The following is a 19,540-nucleotide window of genomic DNA, read 5'->3' on the forward strand; positions in this document are numbered from 1 at the left end:
GGCACAATGACGTTTATTGCGTTTCCGTACTCTCGATAGAAACAAACGTTTCCGTAGCACCATAGATACTAACAAATATTGGAACACTCAGAAATGTATTTTTAACGTTTATTAACCCTTTGACTACGGTCAATTTTAAAGTTGAATGCCCATAGGCGTAGACCAATTGACTGAGCGTCTATAGGTGCTTTTATCAGTCAAAGGGTTAAACTATTTCAATATAAATCCAAATCCTTTTCTGGAGTTTCTTTAGACACTAAAACTGATATTGGATCAATCTGTCATCTCGAGATTAATTATTAAATAATTATTTCATGTTACCTGTGTTTCACTTGGGTACATTCGTTCGTACGCGTTTAGCGGGCACAGAACTTGCCTTATGACGTCGAAGAGCTCTCCCACTCGCGGTGAAAATGTCACCCGGGACGGACGATAAACAGGGAAAACAAAAGTGGAGACGCAGGAAAGTGGTTTTGGTCGCGAACGGTGAAAAGACTTTCTCCGTCCGAAGCTCCGTAATCACCGTAATTGCTGGACGCGAATTTTCGCGGTTTACACGTCACAGGGTTCACCGACGTAATAAACGCAACGATATTGCAATATCGCGAAACGAGAAGCTAATTCTGCGTACCCGCTCGCAGAAGTGAGAGTCTCTCAAGGCGAGCGAGTAATTGCACCCGATTAACCGTACATAAAAGAATTTATTAACGTTAAGCGCGACGCAGGTCGGATCCAGCCGCGCTCGTGTCACTGTCCTTGAGGAAACTGGCCACCACGAAATTATTCTCGTTGTTCCACTCACGTACGCCACGCTAAATTGCGACTTTGCTCCGAAAACGAGGAAAATTTTTGAATTTATTTCGATGCTTCTGACGGCTGGGGAACTCTGACATTTTTTATTTTAAATATGCAGAGTAGTACAGGTGTCATCTTCGTACTGTTTTTGTCGTGAATATTATTTTATATTACTTTCAAACGATCTTGAAAATTTTCAGATTTGTTGCAACTGTTAACTTCAGTATGACGGAGGTAAGAAACTGCAAGGTTGCGCATAAAAACTGGAACGTGGCCTCGAGGAATTAAAAAAAAGTGTAAACGATCTTGCATAACTATTATAGGAGGATATTAATTCTGTTTATCTCGTCCAACCGAATACAAAAGTGAAACGTCGTGGAAGCTACGCTTTTTAATTCGTGTTCGAAGGTTGTATCAAAAAAAAAAATTAAGGGTACTTTTTATGAGCTCTTCCTGTCAGTGGGAATTATAAACCTCGTTCGATATTTAGATCATACATTTTTGAGGCTGATTTTACTGATCTAGATCGAAGTTTAACAAACTGCACTCCTTTGTGGTGCAGTTATTTATGTGTTTCAATTCGTTGAGCGATGGTTGAGTATTTGGATTATTTTATTTGTGTGTTTCAATTTCTTGAGGGATAGTTGAACAATTGAATGATATATTTTCATGATTATACCGATGTAGATCGAAGTTTAACGAACCGTGCGCATTCGTGGCTTAGTTATTTACGTGTCTCAATTTCTTAAGCGATAGATATTATTTGTTTGCAAGGATATACACGACGGTTGCACCAGTTCCCGGCGTATCTGCACGCTCGCTCGCAAGGCGCGGCACGAGATCGGTCCGATCGAATCGCGGCGAGTAGCGGGCGAGTGTCCAACTTTCACTGACAACTCGTTAGGCCCGCCGCCGTGGTTTCGAATCATTCACAGTCATTCCACGACGACGCCAGGCCGCGGCAGCGTCTGTGAATTCCTCCGTCGAGACGCTCACCACGCGAAACCGTCGAAATTCGCGTCACTCGTGCATCTCGAACACCTCCAGCTCGTTCGAACCGATCTACACCCATCCACGAGACACCTGGATTACTTCTGTGCCAGTGACAGTGGGATCCAAGCTTCCGAGATCTTCCAAAAGTGTCTATTATACACGAAAGTCTCGAGATTTCGAGAATCCTTCGAGAAATTAAAATTCGATCGATGCCCTCGCGCGATCCAGTTTTGGTTACCGTGTGACCTGGAGCGTCCCTTGAGATCCACGAGGACGACGTTCGAAGCGGTTCGAAGAAAGTGGAAGTGAACGGAGATCGAAAGTTTCGCTGCAACCGTCTTCGAGCAGGCGAAGAAGACGTACCAAACTCAGACACGGTTTTGTTCGTAGGGACTGGTCTTTTTGGTTCTCACGAGTAGGTATTGTCTCGGTACGCGTAACCTGCATTCGTGCATTCGGGAAAATTGGGTTAAGGCGGTGCACCGCGGGGCTGTTGCGTAACTAACGTATTCTCCTTGCGAACGTTTGCGCAACGGATCTCCGGGCGGAATCGCGGCGGAATGTAAATAGAAAAATTATTCGACGAACAGCGAATCGGTATTCGAGGCCTGGAATCGACGTCCGGTGATCTGAATCTTTTGGGACCACTGTGTCAAACGTTCTCGTGTAAATTAAACAGCCGTCCACTACCGTTAGATTGCCCCCTTTCTTATTGTGCTACGATTAGTGGGACACTCTGTATTCAATTAATAAATCTCGAGGCAGAATATTTGAGGATATCACACGATTATTATAGACAAAGATACTGAAATATAAAAATAAGTTTAAGATTCGTTTTTTGAGGGGTGCATTGTAGGAGGGAGGAATAAACAATTCTACACAAATTTTGAAAAAGGTACAAGCATATTTTATGAGTGATTTAGTGGTGAATATTGTAATTGGCAAGAAGATTTGAGTGTGATTAAATAACCTTATTTCCGATTTTTCTACTGAAACTCTTCTAATTTTCTGTCGTGTGATAAATCCAGTTTGAGAGAAATATTAGAAACAGAATGGAAAGTAGCGAGATTTGCAATTCATTTCCCTGTTGATAGCTTTTTAACCTTTCTCATTAAACCGGCCGAGGTATAATTATCCGAACAGATACTCGACGTTGAATGATCGTTTTGAATCTTTCTTAGTCATTATCCGGCATCAGTCATTATTTCGTTTTGACCTCCAAAGATTCTAAACATGTCGAAACTCGCGAATATAGTTTAGCTTCTGCTAAAATTACGATTCGAACAACAAATGGTAACTTAATTTTACGCGTGACGAATATAATCGTAGAAAAATATTGCCATTTCTCTATGACGGATATAGTGGTCAAACACAGCTGACTGATTAAATAATTAGTGTCGATCACGATATCGGGTCTCGAGTTCGAAAGAGAAGCTTCAGCTTGAACCGGGTCAAGGTAATTTGTCTTCGTAATTACTCTCTCTCTTTGTTAACCCACTGCTCTGGTTACATAAACTTGAATTGTATTCTATGATCCAAAATCATTAACTATATCCTAGATATTTATACGGTCACTACTACGTTTCCTCAACAAATATTAAAAAAATTTGTACGAAAGTTATTTATATTAATGGTTCGTAATTAATCGAGTCGAAATTTGCCGCGATCAGGAAAACTGTTCCGGGGAAATCTGAATAATAAATGTCGATGGCGAAGAGTAACGAAGTTAGAAAGAGGAACTCGAGATAAAATTGATATAGGATAATCTGGCTTCAAACTTCCCTCCATCGTTAAAAGCTATTTAATCGTTCGTAATTAACAAAGTTAAGATTTTATGCGATCTAGATAATTATTCGGCGTTGAACGACGGCTTAAACTGTTCTTCGAGAATAGTAACCGTAATATGGTCCTCTGAATAGGAAATTTCGATCGTCGTGTGTATCGAGCCTCCCGTTCAAAAGAGTTTCGAACAAAATTGGAAAAAAGGTATTCAAGCTTAAAATAAAATTACCCAATAAAAGTTACTTAATCAACGATCGATATCTACCTCGTTTTGGGAAATTATTCACCACTGAATGAATATTCAAGCTGCTCTCAAAAATATGCATTGCCCTCGAAATTCAATTCTTCGAGCAATAAATATCGATCAGTGTTCGAAATAAAATTGTGGTAGGACAATCTAAAAAATATTCCTCTACTATTTACGTCTACTTATTAATCTAAACACTTATTCTAAATCATTTTTTGAGACTCCCCTTGAACAATAAATACCTGCTTTTAAAAATATGCATGGTCCTCGAAATTCAATTCTTCGAGCAATAGATATCGATCAGAGCTGGAAATAAAATTGTGATGGGACAATCTAAAAAATATTCCTCTATTATTTGCGCCTACTTATTAATTTAGACACTTCGAACACGTCATTGCACGCGGTGTTGGAAGGAGGATCTCGCGATAAAATTGTAATACGATGATCCCAGCTTAAAAATTCCTCCGTTGGTCGAAAGCTGCTTAGCCGATGTTAATTAAATCGGCCCCGGGTTCGATAACGCGACGCCATCCGTCGCGTCTAATTTAAATCGAACCGCGACACGCCGTACAACCGTGACGCTGCAGTTCCGTTAATTGCACCTATTCACGCGTGTAGGTGCGGAGTCGCTCGCGGAGGATTAAAGTTCAAAAGCCAGACCCAGTCCCGGCGTCCCGATCCAGTCCCTGAATTGGCCAGGAGGCCGCCAGTGAATCGAGGATCGTCGATCGGTGCAGACGCGACGTTTTCACGCCGTACGTAACGCCGACATGGTCATGGACACGAGCACGGTGCGTCTGGTGATATTCCTAGGGATGTTTCTGGTGTTCGCCGGGGACTACAGTTACCTGGTAGCGACGATATTCGGCAAAACGTCCGAACGGAACGTCACGCAGACGGTCAAGGGCCCGGAGGGCCCGCCAAGGGACACTATGCGCGACAGGATACCGCTCACGTCCAAGAAGGACGACGAGAAAGAACTCGGTAAGGGAAATAAAATGGACGTAGAACACTCGCGACGAATCAATTGCAAACGTGGGGCGCGAGAAATGGGGGTGAAATCGAAATAAATCTCGAAGAAGGTTTTCTCTGTTGACTGAGTAGACATTTTTAGGTCTAAAGCTTGCAATGTGGAACTCGTTAGCCTAGAAGTGAACGATCCTTTTTGAATTTTAGTGATCTGAATTTTGGAGAAGCTGGTCTCTGTCGACTGAGTAGAAATTTTTAACGTGGAACTCTGTGTACAATGTATAAGTGAACCCTCTTGAATTAAATTCGAATATGAAACATTCTCCGCGTGGTGGTCAATCGAATTGTTTCAAAGAAGACCAGAGACAAAAACACTGAATATATAAATTGTTCCAATTACATCATACGTCAACGAGGTGACTAATAGTATTGCTATGCCGGAGACGTAGTTTATGGGTAAAAAAGCCTCGTAATGGGTGAAATGACCATGGACATTGTTTCTAGATCCTCGACAGCAGAGACAATCCGACGTGTTTCGCGTTATTTCGAGGCGAATCGCGAAAGAAAAGGTGGTTTCGCTGGTCGAACATATGCTCCGAGAATCTAGAACCGCATCGAGAGTAGCCGGACAGGTTTGCCAACATTCTGTGCAAACAGCCACGCTTGTTTTCATCCGGCCAATTAGTGCTGCGAGCAGTCGACCTCGGCTTCGACTGAACTTTTCCGAAGTCTCGTTTCCAGGCGCGCGTTCGATTAATATTCGAGTCCGTTCGATAAATAAGAAACCTCTATCTTGGATATTCGATCAGCTGTTAGGATCGTCGAAGCTCGTTTCTGCCAGCTTAGACCAGTAACAACTTTTTTATAGTCTTGTGAATCGCGATCGTTGTTCATAAATTTTATGCGGCTCGTAAACGCCATCAAGTTGCATATTTTTGTCACGAACATTGCGTAATCGCGTCGCGCGTTGCAATATCATTTGTCGCAACGGAAACACACGTGGCTGCTGAAAAATTCCACGGCACACCTGTCGAATTCGATTATGTTCTTTTATTCTGGACAACAGGAGATCGATCACTCTGTCTCGTAGCCTTTCAAAGTTTTTGGCGCCAAAAATATATTTTTAATAAACAAAGGTATCTAGAAATTGCGTTTCTGTTGTTTGTATTTCCCGTTGAACGAAGGTTGTTTGGTCGTGCAATGAGGTTGAATAAAATATGGGTCAAAAATGTCGGTCGTTCGAGGATCAATGCTCGTCCATGTTGATCGCGAGTCTGGAGACTCGTTTCGATGCGTTTGCCACTCCATCGGGACGAGTTTGGCCGCGTGTGGATCTTCGACCTCGGGAAACCAGTTCGCTGGTATAGAAAATGCATTTCGAAAGCCACGAACCAGCTTCGACGTTCACAAGCTGCTCTGCTCCGTTCGCGATTCGAGATTTTGCGCGTTCGTTCGGGCTGACCTCTTTGATCCATTCGCGTCTCACCAACCGACTTTTACCGCGATCAAACAAAGTACGACTCCACGAGCTAACCTTTTCACGATCATCATAACAATTTTTATCTTCAAAACAATACCAATCTCTGCTACGAAGTATTTTTTTAAAATTATTACAACTCTTCTCATCTGTTATATTGTCTGTTGCCTTGCTGTATACCTGAGAATTTGCTTATCAGAAATTGAGACAAGCTACAGTTCTTTTTTAAGCAAAAATATTAGAAATTTATGTACCTGTTTCGTGCATTATGCAATTTGTATATTGCACTCGCACAATCACTATTAATTTTAACTTTTCTGCCATCAATTAAAACAAACCGAACGTATCAACTTTCTCGTTAGAAAACCCCATTACGAAGTGTTTGAAACTGATTGTATCTGAAAATTTAACAAGCAAAATGTAGAAAGCAAGAGCACCCGAGACGCAAATAGAACACGAACGGAATGAAATGTGTTTATAAATCGCATTGTGTACCTGATATCCGTAATCAGAGCCATCGATATTACATAAAGAATGCAATTTCAATATGAACTTTCGCAGCGAAACAATGAGAAAAATTTTGTGTAATCGATTTATGAGAAAACAATGCACGAGTAATAAAAACAGTGCGTCAAAGCCGAGTACATTTTGCCAGAATAACGTATCGATCCCTCATACTTATTTGTAAACAATGAATGATTTTATTCGAAGGAAAAGCATCCAGTCATCAATTAAAATTCCTGTCTCTTTCATATTTTTACAACTTTTTAAATAAACCTTCGATCAAAATTATATTTACACCCATTATATAACATTGTTTTCTTATTCATGCCCAGTAAATATTAGCATGCAAGCATCCTGTAACCAAATTAAACCTGAAACGGAAACTCGAAGTCGCGAAAGTTGAATGAATCAAACTTTACAAAATTGAAACACGCACGTTAAATTAACTTGGAAAAAATTACGAACGTTTCCTGTTCCGCGCGTTAAAGACTAAATTGATTAATATTAAATTCTTAATAGACTCGACGCGCCATAGAGTTTCGCGTACAGGATGGCCGTGGCCGCGGAACAAAGCACGGCTCCTTAATTTCATCATCTGGTGGCGGGATCGCGAGGGAAAGGAATGCCAAAACGCCGGGTAGGAAACTGGAGAATTAAATGAAACAGCGGGCTCCGGGCTTGGGAAACGTTCCACGTGAATTTGCACGTGTAATTGAGTCTAATCGAAACAAAATTGTCCCTGTTACCGTGGCTACGTGTCGTCGAGCTTTTCTCTTTGATCGTGCAATTCAATTATCCTCCTACCGGAATAGAAATTAATTCGATGGCGAATTCGATCAGCCTGGAAATTCGTAGATCAGTTTCCATGGACCACTCGAGTTTAATTGGGGGGCCGATTGATTCGCTGACCTTGATTTTTCGACGAGAGATTCGGTATCTATTCGCGCTAAAATGCATATGTCACACAGTCGATCGAGATTACCATCACGACGTTAATCACTCATGTTTGTCGATCATTTTCCAGCGGCGTTGCGACGCGCCCGAATGATGGCGACCATCAAGACTGCTTGCTTGCCTAAACTGATTTGCGAACTGACCTCGTTCGTCCATCAAGACCAGCTGAGCGAGATGGAGCGATCGTTGCTGAACTTGATCAGGTAAAGAAATTAGAAATTATGAATTTGTGAGTTTACTAAATTCCAACGTGTACCTAGTGTCCACTCGAGAGTTATTTCGCAAGGGTTTACCTTGACATCGCCGACAATATTCTCATTGACACTGTTTCATTGACATAGACTTTCGCCGACATTATTTATTTATGGACGTGTCGAAATCGCCGACAAACGTGTACTTGACATTGTATTCATACATGCTGCCTCACAGACACCATGTATGACAAATTGTTATTATTCAAGGTGCACGTTAGCCTTGCCTTTATTGATTGAACTAAATAGCAGACATTCTTCCAATCGAGATGAAGATATTTTATATTTCATTAGTAGCTGATATAACAAAATTTGATATATTTTGAAAGAGAACAAGATTTTTTAATACCAAAAGTGTTATAAATTAAAACTTTTCTGAACCTTTCGCGGTTCGAGCTTGCGTCAAGCGTGTCTAATTGCTTCGCTCGCCTTACCGATGGTGGAAATCGAAAGTCGAAAGTGAAAGTGGACCGTAAAACGATCTTTAAAAACCGCTGTTTCGAGAACGATGCAAATTTCGTGTGTCGAGAAACAAATAACGTACGTAAAAAAGAAAGTTGCTATTAGAATTTCTCCGAGCGATACGTAACCGACCAGAATGAATTCATTTACTTCGTTCGAAATATTTTCGCGTTTACCGAATTCAATAATGTGCAACGCCGTTTCCAAGATTCCTCGAGCCTATAATTTCCTCTTTTCTGATTCTATTTTTCGAGACGATAAATATTCCACTTTATGCTGCGTGTAAAATCGTAACCAGAGAGAATTCCGACCCTAATCATCGCGATTCGGCCATTCGTTAGCGACCGAAAGACATTAGCGCTGCCGTGCTTCGCAACGGAGGTTTCGAAATTTATGTGAGACGTTCCGTAGACCGTTTCGCCTTCAGCCCGTACGAAAGAAACGAACGACAGACTATAACCGAAGGTACAGCAATTATGCCGTTAAACGTTTACGATGTATTCCGGCCGAATGATTGACGCGATCATTCGTAACTCACGATGATCCAGCGGTTTCGCGTTCTGGCGTTACTACTTTTACAGCGACTCGTACACACGGAACATCCACTTTCATCGTTCGTGCTTCGCCCCGCCACTTTCACTCTCGACTTTCGATTAGCAGTAACGCGAGCGCAACAATCGATTAGTCGACGCAAGCTCGACTCGCGGAAGGTCAATAAACATGTGGAAAAATGGACTGTGCTTCGAGTTACGAAGAATATTATTTAATATAAAATTGTAATATTATGCAATTTTTATTTGAACACTTTTTAAGTAAAGCTGAGGATATAGTAAGCTGAAGAGTAATGGAGTACAAAATTGGAAGTGTTTAGCAGTTCCTCTCATTACTGTGCTTTGATTTACGAAGAATATTATTTAATATAAAATTGTAACACGTAATTTTTATTTGAACACCCTTTAAGTAAATCTGAGGATATAGTAAGCTGAAGAGTAATGGAGTACAAAATTGGAAGTGTTTAATAAGTTCCACTTACTAAATTTGGCAGTTCCTCTCACTACTGTGCTTCGAATTACGAAGAACATTATTTAATATAAAATTGTAACATGTAATTTTTGTTTGAACACCCTTTAAGTAAATTTGAGGATATATTAAGCTGAAAAGTAGCGGAGTACAAAATGGAGAGTGTTTAATAGATTCCACTTACTAGATTTGGCAGTTCCCCAGACCTGTAGGCTGTTCTACGTTCGAGGACGAACTGAGAACGATTCACGAAAAGTTTCGTGCAAACGATCGTTACAGCCAATTAGGTGCGACGCTTTGGAAGAATACTATAGGTCATTTTGTCCTCGAGCCACCAATCGAGGGCCAAACATCCGCTCGCTGCCAATCTCTAGTTTACACCCCTCGATCAATACAGGGTAATTCTTAATTGCACGTCAACGCACAGAGGGGTGAATCTAGTACCCAAAATAAGAAAATATTACCTGAGTCAAATTGTTTCAAAATTCTTGAAGACCCCAATCGATTCAAAAATATTCTGATTCACGTTTAAACTTGAGATAATAATTTTATTTATGAATTTTGCAATGAATGTAAGAACGTTTACTTTTGGGTTTCTTCTGGATGGAGTCTACAATATTTACACAACTTTTCCAAGATAGTGGACACGGAGTGCAAATTAATAAGGCATTGGACGTTCGAACAGTTTCTGAAATCCGTTTTGCTCGATCATCGATCCACGCAGGGTTGAAGCGTGCTTCGCGTAGAATAACAGAAACGTCAGCACGATATCTCGCTAAACGGATGCAGATGCTGCGAATGTCGAGCCCGATATCGGGGTCGACAGCGCATCGTGGATCCGGACGTCATCGAAAATTGGACGGTGTGCATAAACGCCACGCGTTTCGCGATTTTCGCATTACTATGCCCAGGGGCGGGCAACTTTCTAGAAATGGACGGCCATGGATCGCTTCACCGATTGCTCGCCAGTTAATTTTCCCAAAATTATAACGAGCCATTCCGTTTGCATATAAATTAATTCTCAATATTATTAGCATCTATTATTGAGGACGGAACAACGCTCGATACTTTACAATATTTATACGTGCACAATACGTAATTATTATTGAACAGACACTGTTTTTATGAGCATGCCTTTGTTTGCAAATTGATGATATTGCCAATGGTTACGATTACGTATGGCCATGAGCTGTCTCTAGAGTTCATTTCTCTATCTACAACTTTCAAATTTTATTTGTTCAAACATTTCTACTCACTTACAACATCCTGACAGGGACGAACAAAATTCTTATCTGGACAGAAATTTTAGATAACGAGAGATAAGACACTTTTACAACATAGAAATCTAAGAAGAAATTTGATAACAGATTTGAAAGCACAAAAGTTGTAATACTAAAAGTATAGCATTACGCTCAATTTCTAAACAGAATACTCAACCGTAACCTCCAAGCCAGGAGTCTTCGAAAGACGAACGAAAGCTGTTACTTTATATTTTTATTTTTATTTTCTACGAGTTTTTCGAACGGCTCAATGCGCCCTGCGAGCAGTAATCTTGGTAATGTTGAAAACGCGCGAACAAATTGGACGCCACGGAGACCACGGGCGGGCGTATGTCGCAATTTTCGTTTACGATCGCGAAACGATGGCTGATTCACGCCGGGCCGCCATATTATTTGGATAATGCGCGGCGAGCTGGCCGCGCGACCATCGGGGGCCGTTTTGCTCCCCGATTAAAAGCAAAGTTATGTTAAACCGGCCAAATATTGACTCGGTCGATGCGGAGTGGCAAATCGAATCGGTTTGTTTGTGCTCCGCGAAACCTCGCCGCGATTTTCGACGCTGGACTTTCCGTTCGCTGATATCGCCGGACCCCCGGCTATCGATCGACGCTGTACGGGATTTTATGGACCGCGGATTTTGTCTCATAACGCAAACGTAGAAGCGTTTTCGAACATTTCGACCGGATTTCATTCGAAACAGAAGTTTGAAAAGCGCCTGGGTTAGGTCGGAATTGCAATTCGCAAGCGGCGAATTTAAACGCGAGTTTAACACTGAACCTACCACGATCGAATGACCGTTTTTAATATTTCTGTTGAAATTTCTAACGTACAATGTTATGTTAAATAGGAAATATACAGCAAGGGTGAAACAAGAGAATATTGAGAATATTAAAAATACTAAAAGTTTAGACGCGTTTAGTCCCGAAGCTACTAGGGTTTAGGCCATAATCGAGCCACTGTTAGGGGCGCCAAGGCCTCCCCTTTAAAATGGTTTTTCGTTTTTATCGATCCGACTTACCGTTTTGGAGATATCGTAATTTATGTAAAAGGGTATTTTTCTTAATTTGACTATCTCTGTCTCCGTCTGACGTGTCGCGCTGGACCTCTCTGTCTCGCACGTGACTCGTGACCGAGTGACCTAGTTTCGCCGTAGTATTTCCAAGAATTTACTACGCACTGTTTACTATCTACGCGCGCGCGAGTTCATTGATCTCAATGAAACGTAAACAAACGCTTCGAACCCTTATATCTCTGAAACTAGCCACCGCATCGACTTGAAACTAAAATCGCTATATCTCCGGAACTAATTGAGCTATCGACTCGTACAAACGCCCATTTTAAAGGGCATTTAATCCTCTATCTAACGATTATATCACCTACTATAATTTTTGCTATCTTCTATGTTTATTTTCACATTTACTTTGACGCTACATACCCAAAGTAGTTTCAACAATTCCTATTGATCATACGACTAGTATACGATAAAACTGGATCATAAATTGTTTATTTAATTGAAAATAGAACATCAGGAGTACCTCGTAAAAGAGACCAAGAAAGATTGGTCACTTGATCGATCACGGTAGGAAACTCTACTCAAGATTCCAGTATTTAGAAAGTAAAAATTGTTGCCTCTGTTCGCAACGAGGAAATATTCCGTGCAAGGGGAAACAAACCAATGCGATCGAGCGCTGTTTTACAAAATTCATGAACGATCGATTAAAGAGCGTAAATAGAAATCGAAAGAACGTCGATAAACGTGTCTTTAGAAAGCGTCGGGAGATGTAAGTGATTTCAAAATTCCTCGTTTACGCGTTTCTGCGATCGTGGTAGTGCAACGACGTTCCGATGAATCGGACTCGAGCAAACCTTCCCGCAGCCTCGATTTATTTGTCCAAAGCCGCTGCCGCTTCCGGCCATTAAGAAGTCGATGGCGCCTCGACGAGAGGTCGGAGTACAACGTGAAAGTTCGTCTGTTCTTATGTAAGCGACCACTCCGAAAACGGGACAACCTCGGTATGTTGTCCGTGCGAACGCGCACACCCGTAACAATCCGCCACTTTCCTTTTCACGGGTTATTCAATCTTCTTCCGACTTTCTACGACGCCCGGAGCCACGCGTGCCAGACTCCCTCTCGAATTCCCTGACAAACACGCCTCGAAACAATGCCTCCCGTCCCCCCGTTTCGTAATAAAAAAATGCTATAAAATACATCAGAAACCTTAAACTTCGGTCCTTTATGTTTCTCGACAGAGTCCAAGGGTTGGTACCTCGTCTTTCGAGTCTTTGATCTTCTCCCAATTTCTATAAATATAGTTGTTTGAGGAAATTTTATTATTAATTCATTGACAGATCGAGGTATTGAAATTTGAATTTATAAAAAATCTGATTGCAAAGAAATATCCCACGAAACGAAAGCTATTAGGTAACCTCGTGATCGCGTAAGTAAATATTACCAGCCACACTCTCCTTAAACCCGCGTGAGCTTTCTTTCTTTACACAATACGCGGCAAACGCGAGACTCTACTGTGAAATTGCGATTCGCTGATGCAAACTCCGAGGACGATTTTCCGCGTTCATTCCAGGCTCTTTGTCGCGTATGCAAATCCCCCGTGCCTTTCGAAATTGTAATTCCCCGCGACTTCATGCGTAATCTTTATTCAGATCAGGAGTTTACCGCGGCTGGAAACGAATATCACGTCGAGTTCGACGTCTTCGGATGTGACTTCGGAGTTTTAACTATACTGGGTGTTGCATAATTCGCCGTACCCATAGAAAGGGTTACATTGCCAAATCTCACACTTTCACTTTGATTCCTTCACCATATATATTTTTAAATAAATTATGCTATCACAATTGCGGTCTGATAGTATTTCACTTTGTCCACGTTTTGTATTTTTCAAGTAACATGGAATTTTTTAACCCCTTCATGTACAATTTAATTTTACATAATTATTCAAACGTAGACTATTTAATTTCGTTTAAATTTGGCCACGAAAAAGAATAAGAAAAGAGACTTGATGACGAGTGAACAGCCTCTTGTTTCGTGAATGTTATTTTATAGCAAAGGGTTGAAAGAGTCTATATTTTAATACATTAATTGAATAAAATATGCAAAGAGCAACATTTACGAAACTTTGGATTTAATATCGCAGCGATACATAAGAAAATATTTTTCAGCTCGTTACTATTGGCCCCGGTCTACCCAGCGTTTCGTAAATCGGAACAACGATTTCGCCCGACAAAGGTAGTCCACTCGTGCTCGCGCATTCTTCTCTTATTTCCTTTGCCCTCACCCGGCTCTTTCGAGATTTTCGAGCTTAATTATCGTTCTAAATTGCAGCCCCGTTTTCAACGATTAATTCGCAACCGCTGCTCGGCCGCGGCGGTTTTTCCCGTTCATCACGCGAAATTACACGCGCTTCCACTTTTCCCGTTCCGGTTGAAAAGGTGAATTTCGTACGAATCGCGCGAGCGCCGTTTAATTGACAGCAATTAAGCTTCGTATTCCCGGGCGGCCAGTGTGTTCCTTTTTCTTTCGTAATTAATTAATGGATAAATTCACCCGTTTGAAACATCGATGCACGCGGAGGAAAAAGGTTCTCGTACGCCGGGAAACAAAACGGTTTTTGCGATTCATTAACATATCGCGAAACAGACACCGATCTCGCGAGTTCGTCGATTAATTAACGGGGAGGCGGAACGACGCAACGACAACGGGACAGCGTAAACAAAACTTTGGCGCAGTTTACCTCGGGGCCTGGGTTGCGTTTTATTAAAATTAATTCGAGCACGTTCGTTACTGAAATTAGCGAATAATTCGAAATACGCGCTACTGACAAGTTATTATCGGTAATTTATTTATTTAGAGACGAGGCGGAACCCGTTAATGATCCGAAAAGAGTAAATGGAACTAACGATAATGATTCTGATGTCCCACATTGAAACGCAGAGGCGTGATACGAGAGCAAACGAAGTTATTTACAGAGGCGAAACAGGTAATCGAATTCAGCCAATCATTGTATCGAAGTGCAAATACAATTCCCCATTCATCGCCGGCGATGCATATTTTCCCATTTATTCGCTAACGAATTAAGTAATTGTTTGAACGATGGTATGAACAAAACGATGTATTAAAATATTAAACTTTCCAATCTCGTAAACAACGTTCGTCTACTTATGGGTTTCGAGTATTAGATCTCGGGCATATACAGTATCTGGGAACGCTATAATTATATTAGTATTAACGAGTTTTAATAAATACTTTGGTCTCTTCAAAATGCAATATATTCGTTGTTCGAATAAAAATGATTAAAGTGCAGGAATATGAGTTCCGAAAGAGTAAACAATTAAAAATACAATTTAATAAAATGGTGAATTACACATTTTTCCCGTTCTTGTTAAAATTCCTGCAAATAAAAACTAAATTGAAGTACGTATAGATAATTGAGTTGTTTACGAACCTGCGTTGGTTTGATTTTTATTTGTTACATTCGCGGGGGTCTTTTTGAAAATAATTTAATATCGTCGCGAATTAAACGATCGTATGAACAAAAAAAACCTGCTATTGGCCCGGAGTAACGACGAGGATGATAAAAAGAACGCGAAAGAAAGCGAGCAAGGAGCGACGATGTCGCGGTGAATCGTCCTGCGAGCGATCCTCTCCTCGCGGTTAATGTCCCGGAAGGATTCGAGCTTTATATTTACTTTTATGCGTGCGTAAACGCCGCTTCCAGCGACGAGCCCGATTTTTATTGGATCGCGGATCGCTTCGGGTTAAACCGATCAAGATGGAAAAGCTAAGAAGCCGTTTTGCGTTTATTCGCCGGCGCTCTCGGGAGGCCCGAGGCCCGTTTCGATCGTAAACGGCCCGAGACAGGGAGACTTTTTCCCTTTTTGCGGCTGCTAGACGTCTTCCTCGGGAACCATGCGTGACGAAACTGCTCCTTTGGCTACGGGGTATTGCTACCGTCGCGACGCCATCCCCTCCCTACCATCTTACCTTAACGAAAGGTCACGAGCAAAATGGAACATGTAAAAATATTCCACCAGTAATCCTTTTAGAATTTCCTTGCATCCTATTTAGTTTGACTTTGTGACTCCATTTTGGACAGAGTTGAGCTTGTATGATCTTATCCTTATTTCCTACCATTTTACGTGAACGAAAGATCCTCCACAGTGAGGAACAAAATGTAATCGTTTTATAATTTCGTTGCATCCTATTTATTTTGACTTTTTGACTCCATTTTGGACAGAGTTGAAGTTGTATGATCTCATCCTTATTTTCTACCATTTTACGTTAACAAAAGATTCTCCACAGTGAGGAACAAAATGGAACAAGTAAAAATATTGCACCAGTAATTGTTTAATAATTTCATTGCCTTCTATTTATTTTAATTTTGTGACTCCATTTTTAAAACAGAGTTGAAGTTGTATAATTTCATCCTTATTTCCTACCATCTTACGCTAACGAAAGATTCTCCACAGTGAGGAACAAAATGGAGAATCAGTAAAAATATTCCACCACTAATTGTTTAATAATTTCATTGCTTTCTATTTATTTTAATTTTGTGACTCCATTTTTAAAACAGAGTTGAAGTTGTATAATTTCATCCTTATTTCCTACCATCTTACGCTAACGAAAGATTCTCCACAGTGAGGAACAAAATGGAGAATCAGTAAAAATATTCCACCACTAATTGTTTAATAATTTCATTGCTTTCTATTTATTTTAATTTTGTGACTCCATTTTTAGAACAGAGTTGAAGTTGTATAATTTCATCCTTATTTCCTACCATCTTACGTTAACAAAAGGTCCTCCACAGTCACGAGGAAAATGGAGAACCAGTAAAAGAGTTTCCATAAAAAAGAAAAACACCAATAATCGTTTAATAGTTGCATCCTATTTATCGCGTTTCTGTGACTATTTTAAACAAAGTTGAAGAAGTCTTTTGATATCTCCTAAAGTATACAGTTTTCTATCATCTCATCCTCTCATTTTTTTTACACAAAATGGTCCAAAGAATTAATTTACCAAAACGAAAATTAGATGGTACCATTTCTAAGTAAAACACAGTTACACTTTGCAACTTATAGAAATGAGAAATTCGAGTGTACTGAAAGTTGGGAGTGGTCAGGAACAGTGAGACGTCAACACCGGAAGTAAGTTGCTATCGTCGATGTTTTTCCCAAGTTTCCCGGCAATCTCCACGATTCTGTATGTTCACGGTGGAACGGAGAAAGGTGTCCCGTGTAATTTTCAATCGGTTTCGTCGAGCATAACCGGATTCTACCGCGCGTGTTTACCAGCAGCCGTCGATATCGAAAGTAAAAGGCGACTCTCCTTGTGCCTGTTCTTATATGCCGCGCTTCTCAACCAGTTTATCATGGTCAAGCGTTGCGAAAGTGGAGTTCGTTTCGTGCGTGGCGCGCCATTGGCGTCGAGCGACCATTTTTTCGGCTGTTTCGTAACACCGTTCGCGATCTTTACGAAATCGCGTGGCTTTGATCAAAACCAGAAATCCCAACTCCATTAAAATACAACGTTCCATTATTATTCCGTTATATCATTCTACGTAATTCGATTAAATTCTTCCCCACGCAAATTAAAACAAATTCACATTTGATTCGATATCTATAAAATAAACGTACATCCCCTCGAATATAATTCCTCGATGGTACTTCGCGATGAAAACATGAAAATTAGAACGATGCAAATTTTCCGAATCGTCGAATTTAGTTGGAAAATACGTAACGTTTAATTCCGCTGACCGTTGTCGATTAAATTTATATTAAATCGTTCAATAAAATACCTTCGTGAGGATGGAAAAATAACCTACGGAAATTTTCTGAAAATTTTCCAGGGACACGAGTTTGAGCACAATGGCGGAAGTGCCCTCGAGGTACCACTTCGCGGCGCATATGGGTCAACTGATATCCGGCGTGGAAGGTCAGGGATGTCACAATTTCTACCCCACCTGCCCGCTGCCCGGCTCCAGCGTTCTTAGCATGATGAAGAAGATTCGACTGCGGTGAACCGACGAGATCCTCGACTGTCGACGACAGAAACCGAAGATTACAATGAAGCCTGTGATATCGTGGACGATTTCTCTGTCAACCCCCGACGTTCCACCAAGGACACGGTCCTCGACGATCCGCAAACCCCTCTTTACGCAAAGAGACTCACCGAGATTACAAAACGCAACGTTCATTTCCATTTTTCCCCAAAACTATCGTCGATATTATTTTATCAACCATCGCTACGCGCTAACAAGAGAGAAATATTCCTCCGAACTCTATTTATAAACGAGATTTAAAGTTCGAGAAATTTTCGTTAGATCAACGCTCGCTGAACAACGTAGGGGTTATTTTACGTTACGCTTAAGAGGATTAAATAGTATTTAACGCGTGCAAGAAGTACATGGAAGTTCGCTATTATTTATTGTTTCGAAACGGCGCGCTTCAATCGCGATCTAAAACACGATACTCGATGAAATTGTACATTATACCGTGCTTGCATTTTACGTCGTCTGAAATGCACGAATAAACGCGTTCGTATTGTTTGTAAAGCCCTGTCGTCGGAAGGAGGAGGCACCAACAAATTCGCTATTTCATTCGGTAAAATTTAATACCTCTCGTATTTCCAGTCGAAATACGGAGACTTCCGCGAAACGATATCGACGGTTTCATTTCCTGGCGGAAAATACATAAAGCGGACTTTATTTTCGCTGTCCCTTCGAACGGGGGCGGCTGTACATTTTCTCGTTTTCGCGATCCTTCTTCCACGGTCGCGTATTACGTAATAGCCCCGGCTACACCCCTATTAATTTCCCGCCAATTACGGGACATTTTCCGCGTTCTCGAGATTCCTCCCTAATAGCCGTCCCGCGGAAAGTTACCGTCGCTAGAACCGATCTCGACGAAGTAGCCTTTATTTACCATCGACGTACAATATTTAGCGAGCGTATAATGTTCACAAAGGCAGCCGGAGGAGACCCGAGGTAATGGCTCTTGCGCTCGAGTCCGCTTCTTCTAATTATTTCGCTCGGCCACGACCAAAAAGGGACCTTAATTTACGCGATGACGGTTTATTCTTCCCGTCATCGTTACCGTTTCGCGTTTAATACGAATCGCGGGATCGCGTTTTGATTAAATTTGATCGATTTAGATTGATCGTCAATCTTATCAGCGCCTCCTTTGATCGTAGAAACCAAAGCAGTTGTCAGGGGACCATATTTATGGAAAAGGTGTACTCTGTTCAGACGTTGCAAAAGTAGAAACCTAGATCTATTAATTTTAACTAGCTTTGTAAAAATGGCATTAAATTCATCGATTTAAACAGTCTTCATGAATATTCTTCAATATAACCAACGTTTTTTCTCTGCTTATATATATTTTTATATAAAACTAGCTTCTAAGATGTTGAGATATCTATCACGATGTTCAATTATGTACTTTTTTAAGTTGTTTCTGCTTCTGCTACCGTTTCTTCTTTTCTGATTATTGGGGAACCTTTTTACAACTGTTTTTGGTCCCTACAAGCAAACGAGATATTTTCAACGGAACTGCTTGGATTATTATGAAACCAATCTGCAGTACGCTCCTTTGCAATAGAATAGATCGAAGTGTGTTGAAAAATATTCTCTGTATCTATGGACACGAAGGGGTAAATTGCATTCGTTTAAGTTCGATGTCTACTTGATAAGTTATTTGCCCAATACTTTCTCTCAAATTAAAGAGAACTATTTTTATACTTTAAGCAACTGAATAAAATTTAATTACTCCAACAATCAATCTTATAAATGCCCCC

At 40.8% G+C, this 19,540-nt stretch overlaps 1 protein-coding gene across 1 annotated transcript; it reads left to right on the top strand.

Annotated features, from left to right (window-relative positions):
- Window positions 1-2,068: 2,068 nt before the first annotated feature.
- LOC122397659 lies at window positions 2,069-19,534 on the top strand. Its single transcript, XM_043396956.1, has 4 exons — window positions 2,069-2,203; window positions 4,436-4,801; window positions 7,792-7,924; window positions 17,595-19,534. The coding sequence occupies exons 2-4, from the start codon at window positions 4,588-4,590 to the stop codon at window positions 17,764-17,766; spliced, it is 519 nt and encodes a 172-aa protein (XP_043252891.1). The 5' UTR covers window positions 2,069-2,203; window positions 4,436-4,587; the 3' UTR covers window positions 17,767-19,534.
- The last annotated feature ends 6 nt before the right edge of the window (window positions 19,535-19,540 follow it).

The sequence above is a fragment of the Colletes gigas genome, unplaced genomic scaffold (assembly GCF_013123115.1).
Source record: "Colletes gigas isolate AHSC1104 unplaced genomic scaffold, ASM1312311v1 Colletes_gigas_Sc00010, whole genome shotgun sequence".
Lineage (NCBI taxonomy): Eukaryota > Metazoa > Arthropoda > Insecta > Hymenoptera > Colletidae > Colletes > Colletes gigas.

Bases quoted from the DNA above. Each gene is read 5' to 3' on its own strand.
- LOC122397659 (XM_043396956.1), top strand. From the start codon at position 4,588: ATGGTCATGGACACGAGCACGGTGCGTCTGGTGATATTCCTAGGGATG. The intron at 4,802-7,791 runs GTAAGGGAAATA...ATCATTTTCCAG, and splicing joins GGACGACGAGAAAGAACTCG to CGGCGTTGCGACGCGCCCGA. The intron at 7,925-17,594 runs GTAAAGAAATTA...AAAATTTTCCAG, and splicing joins TCGTTGCTGAACTTGATCAG to GGACACGAGTTTGAGCACAA.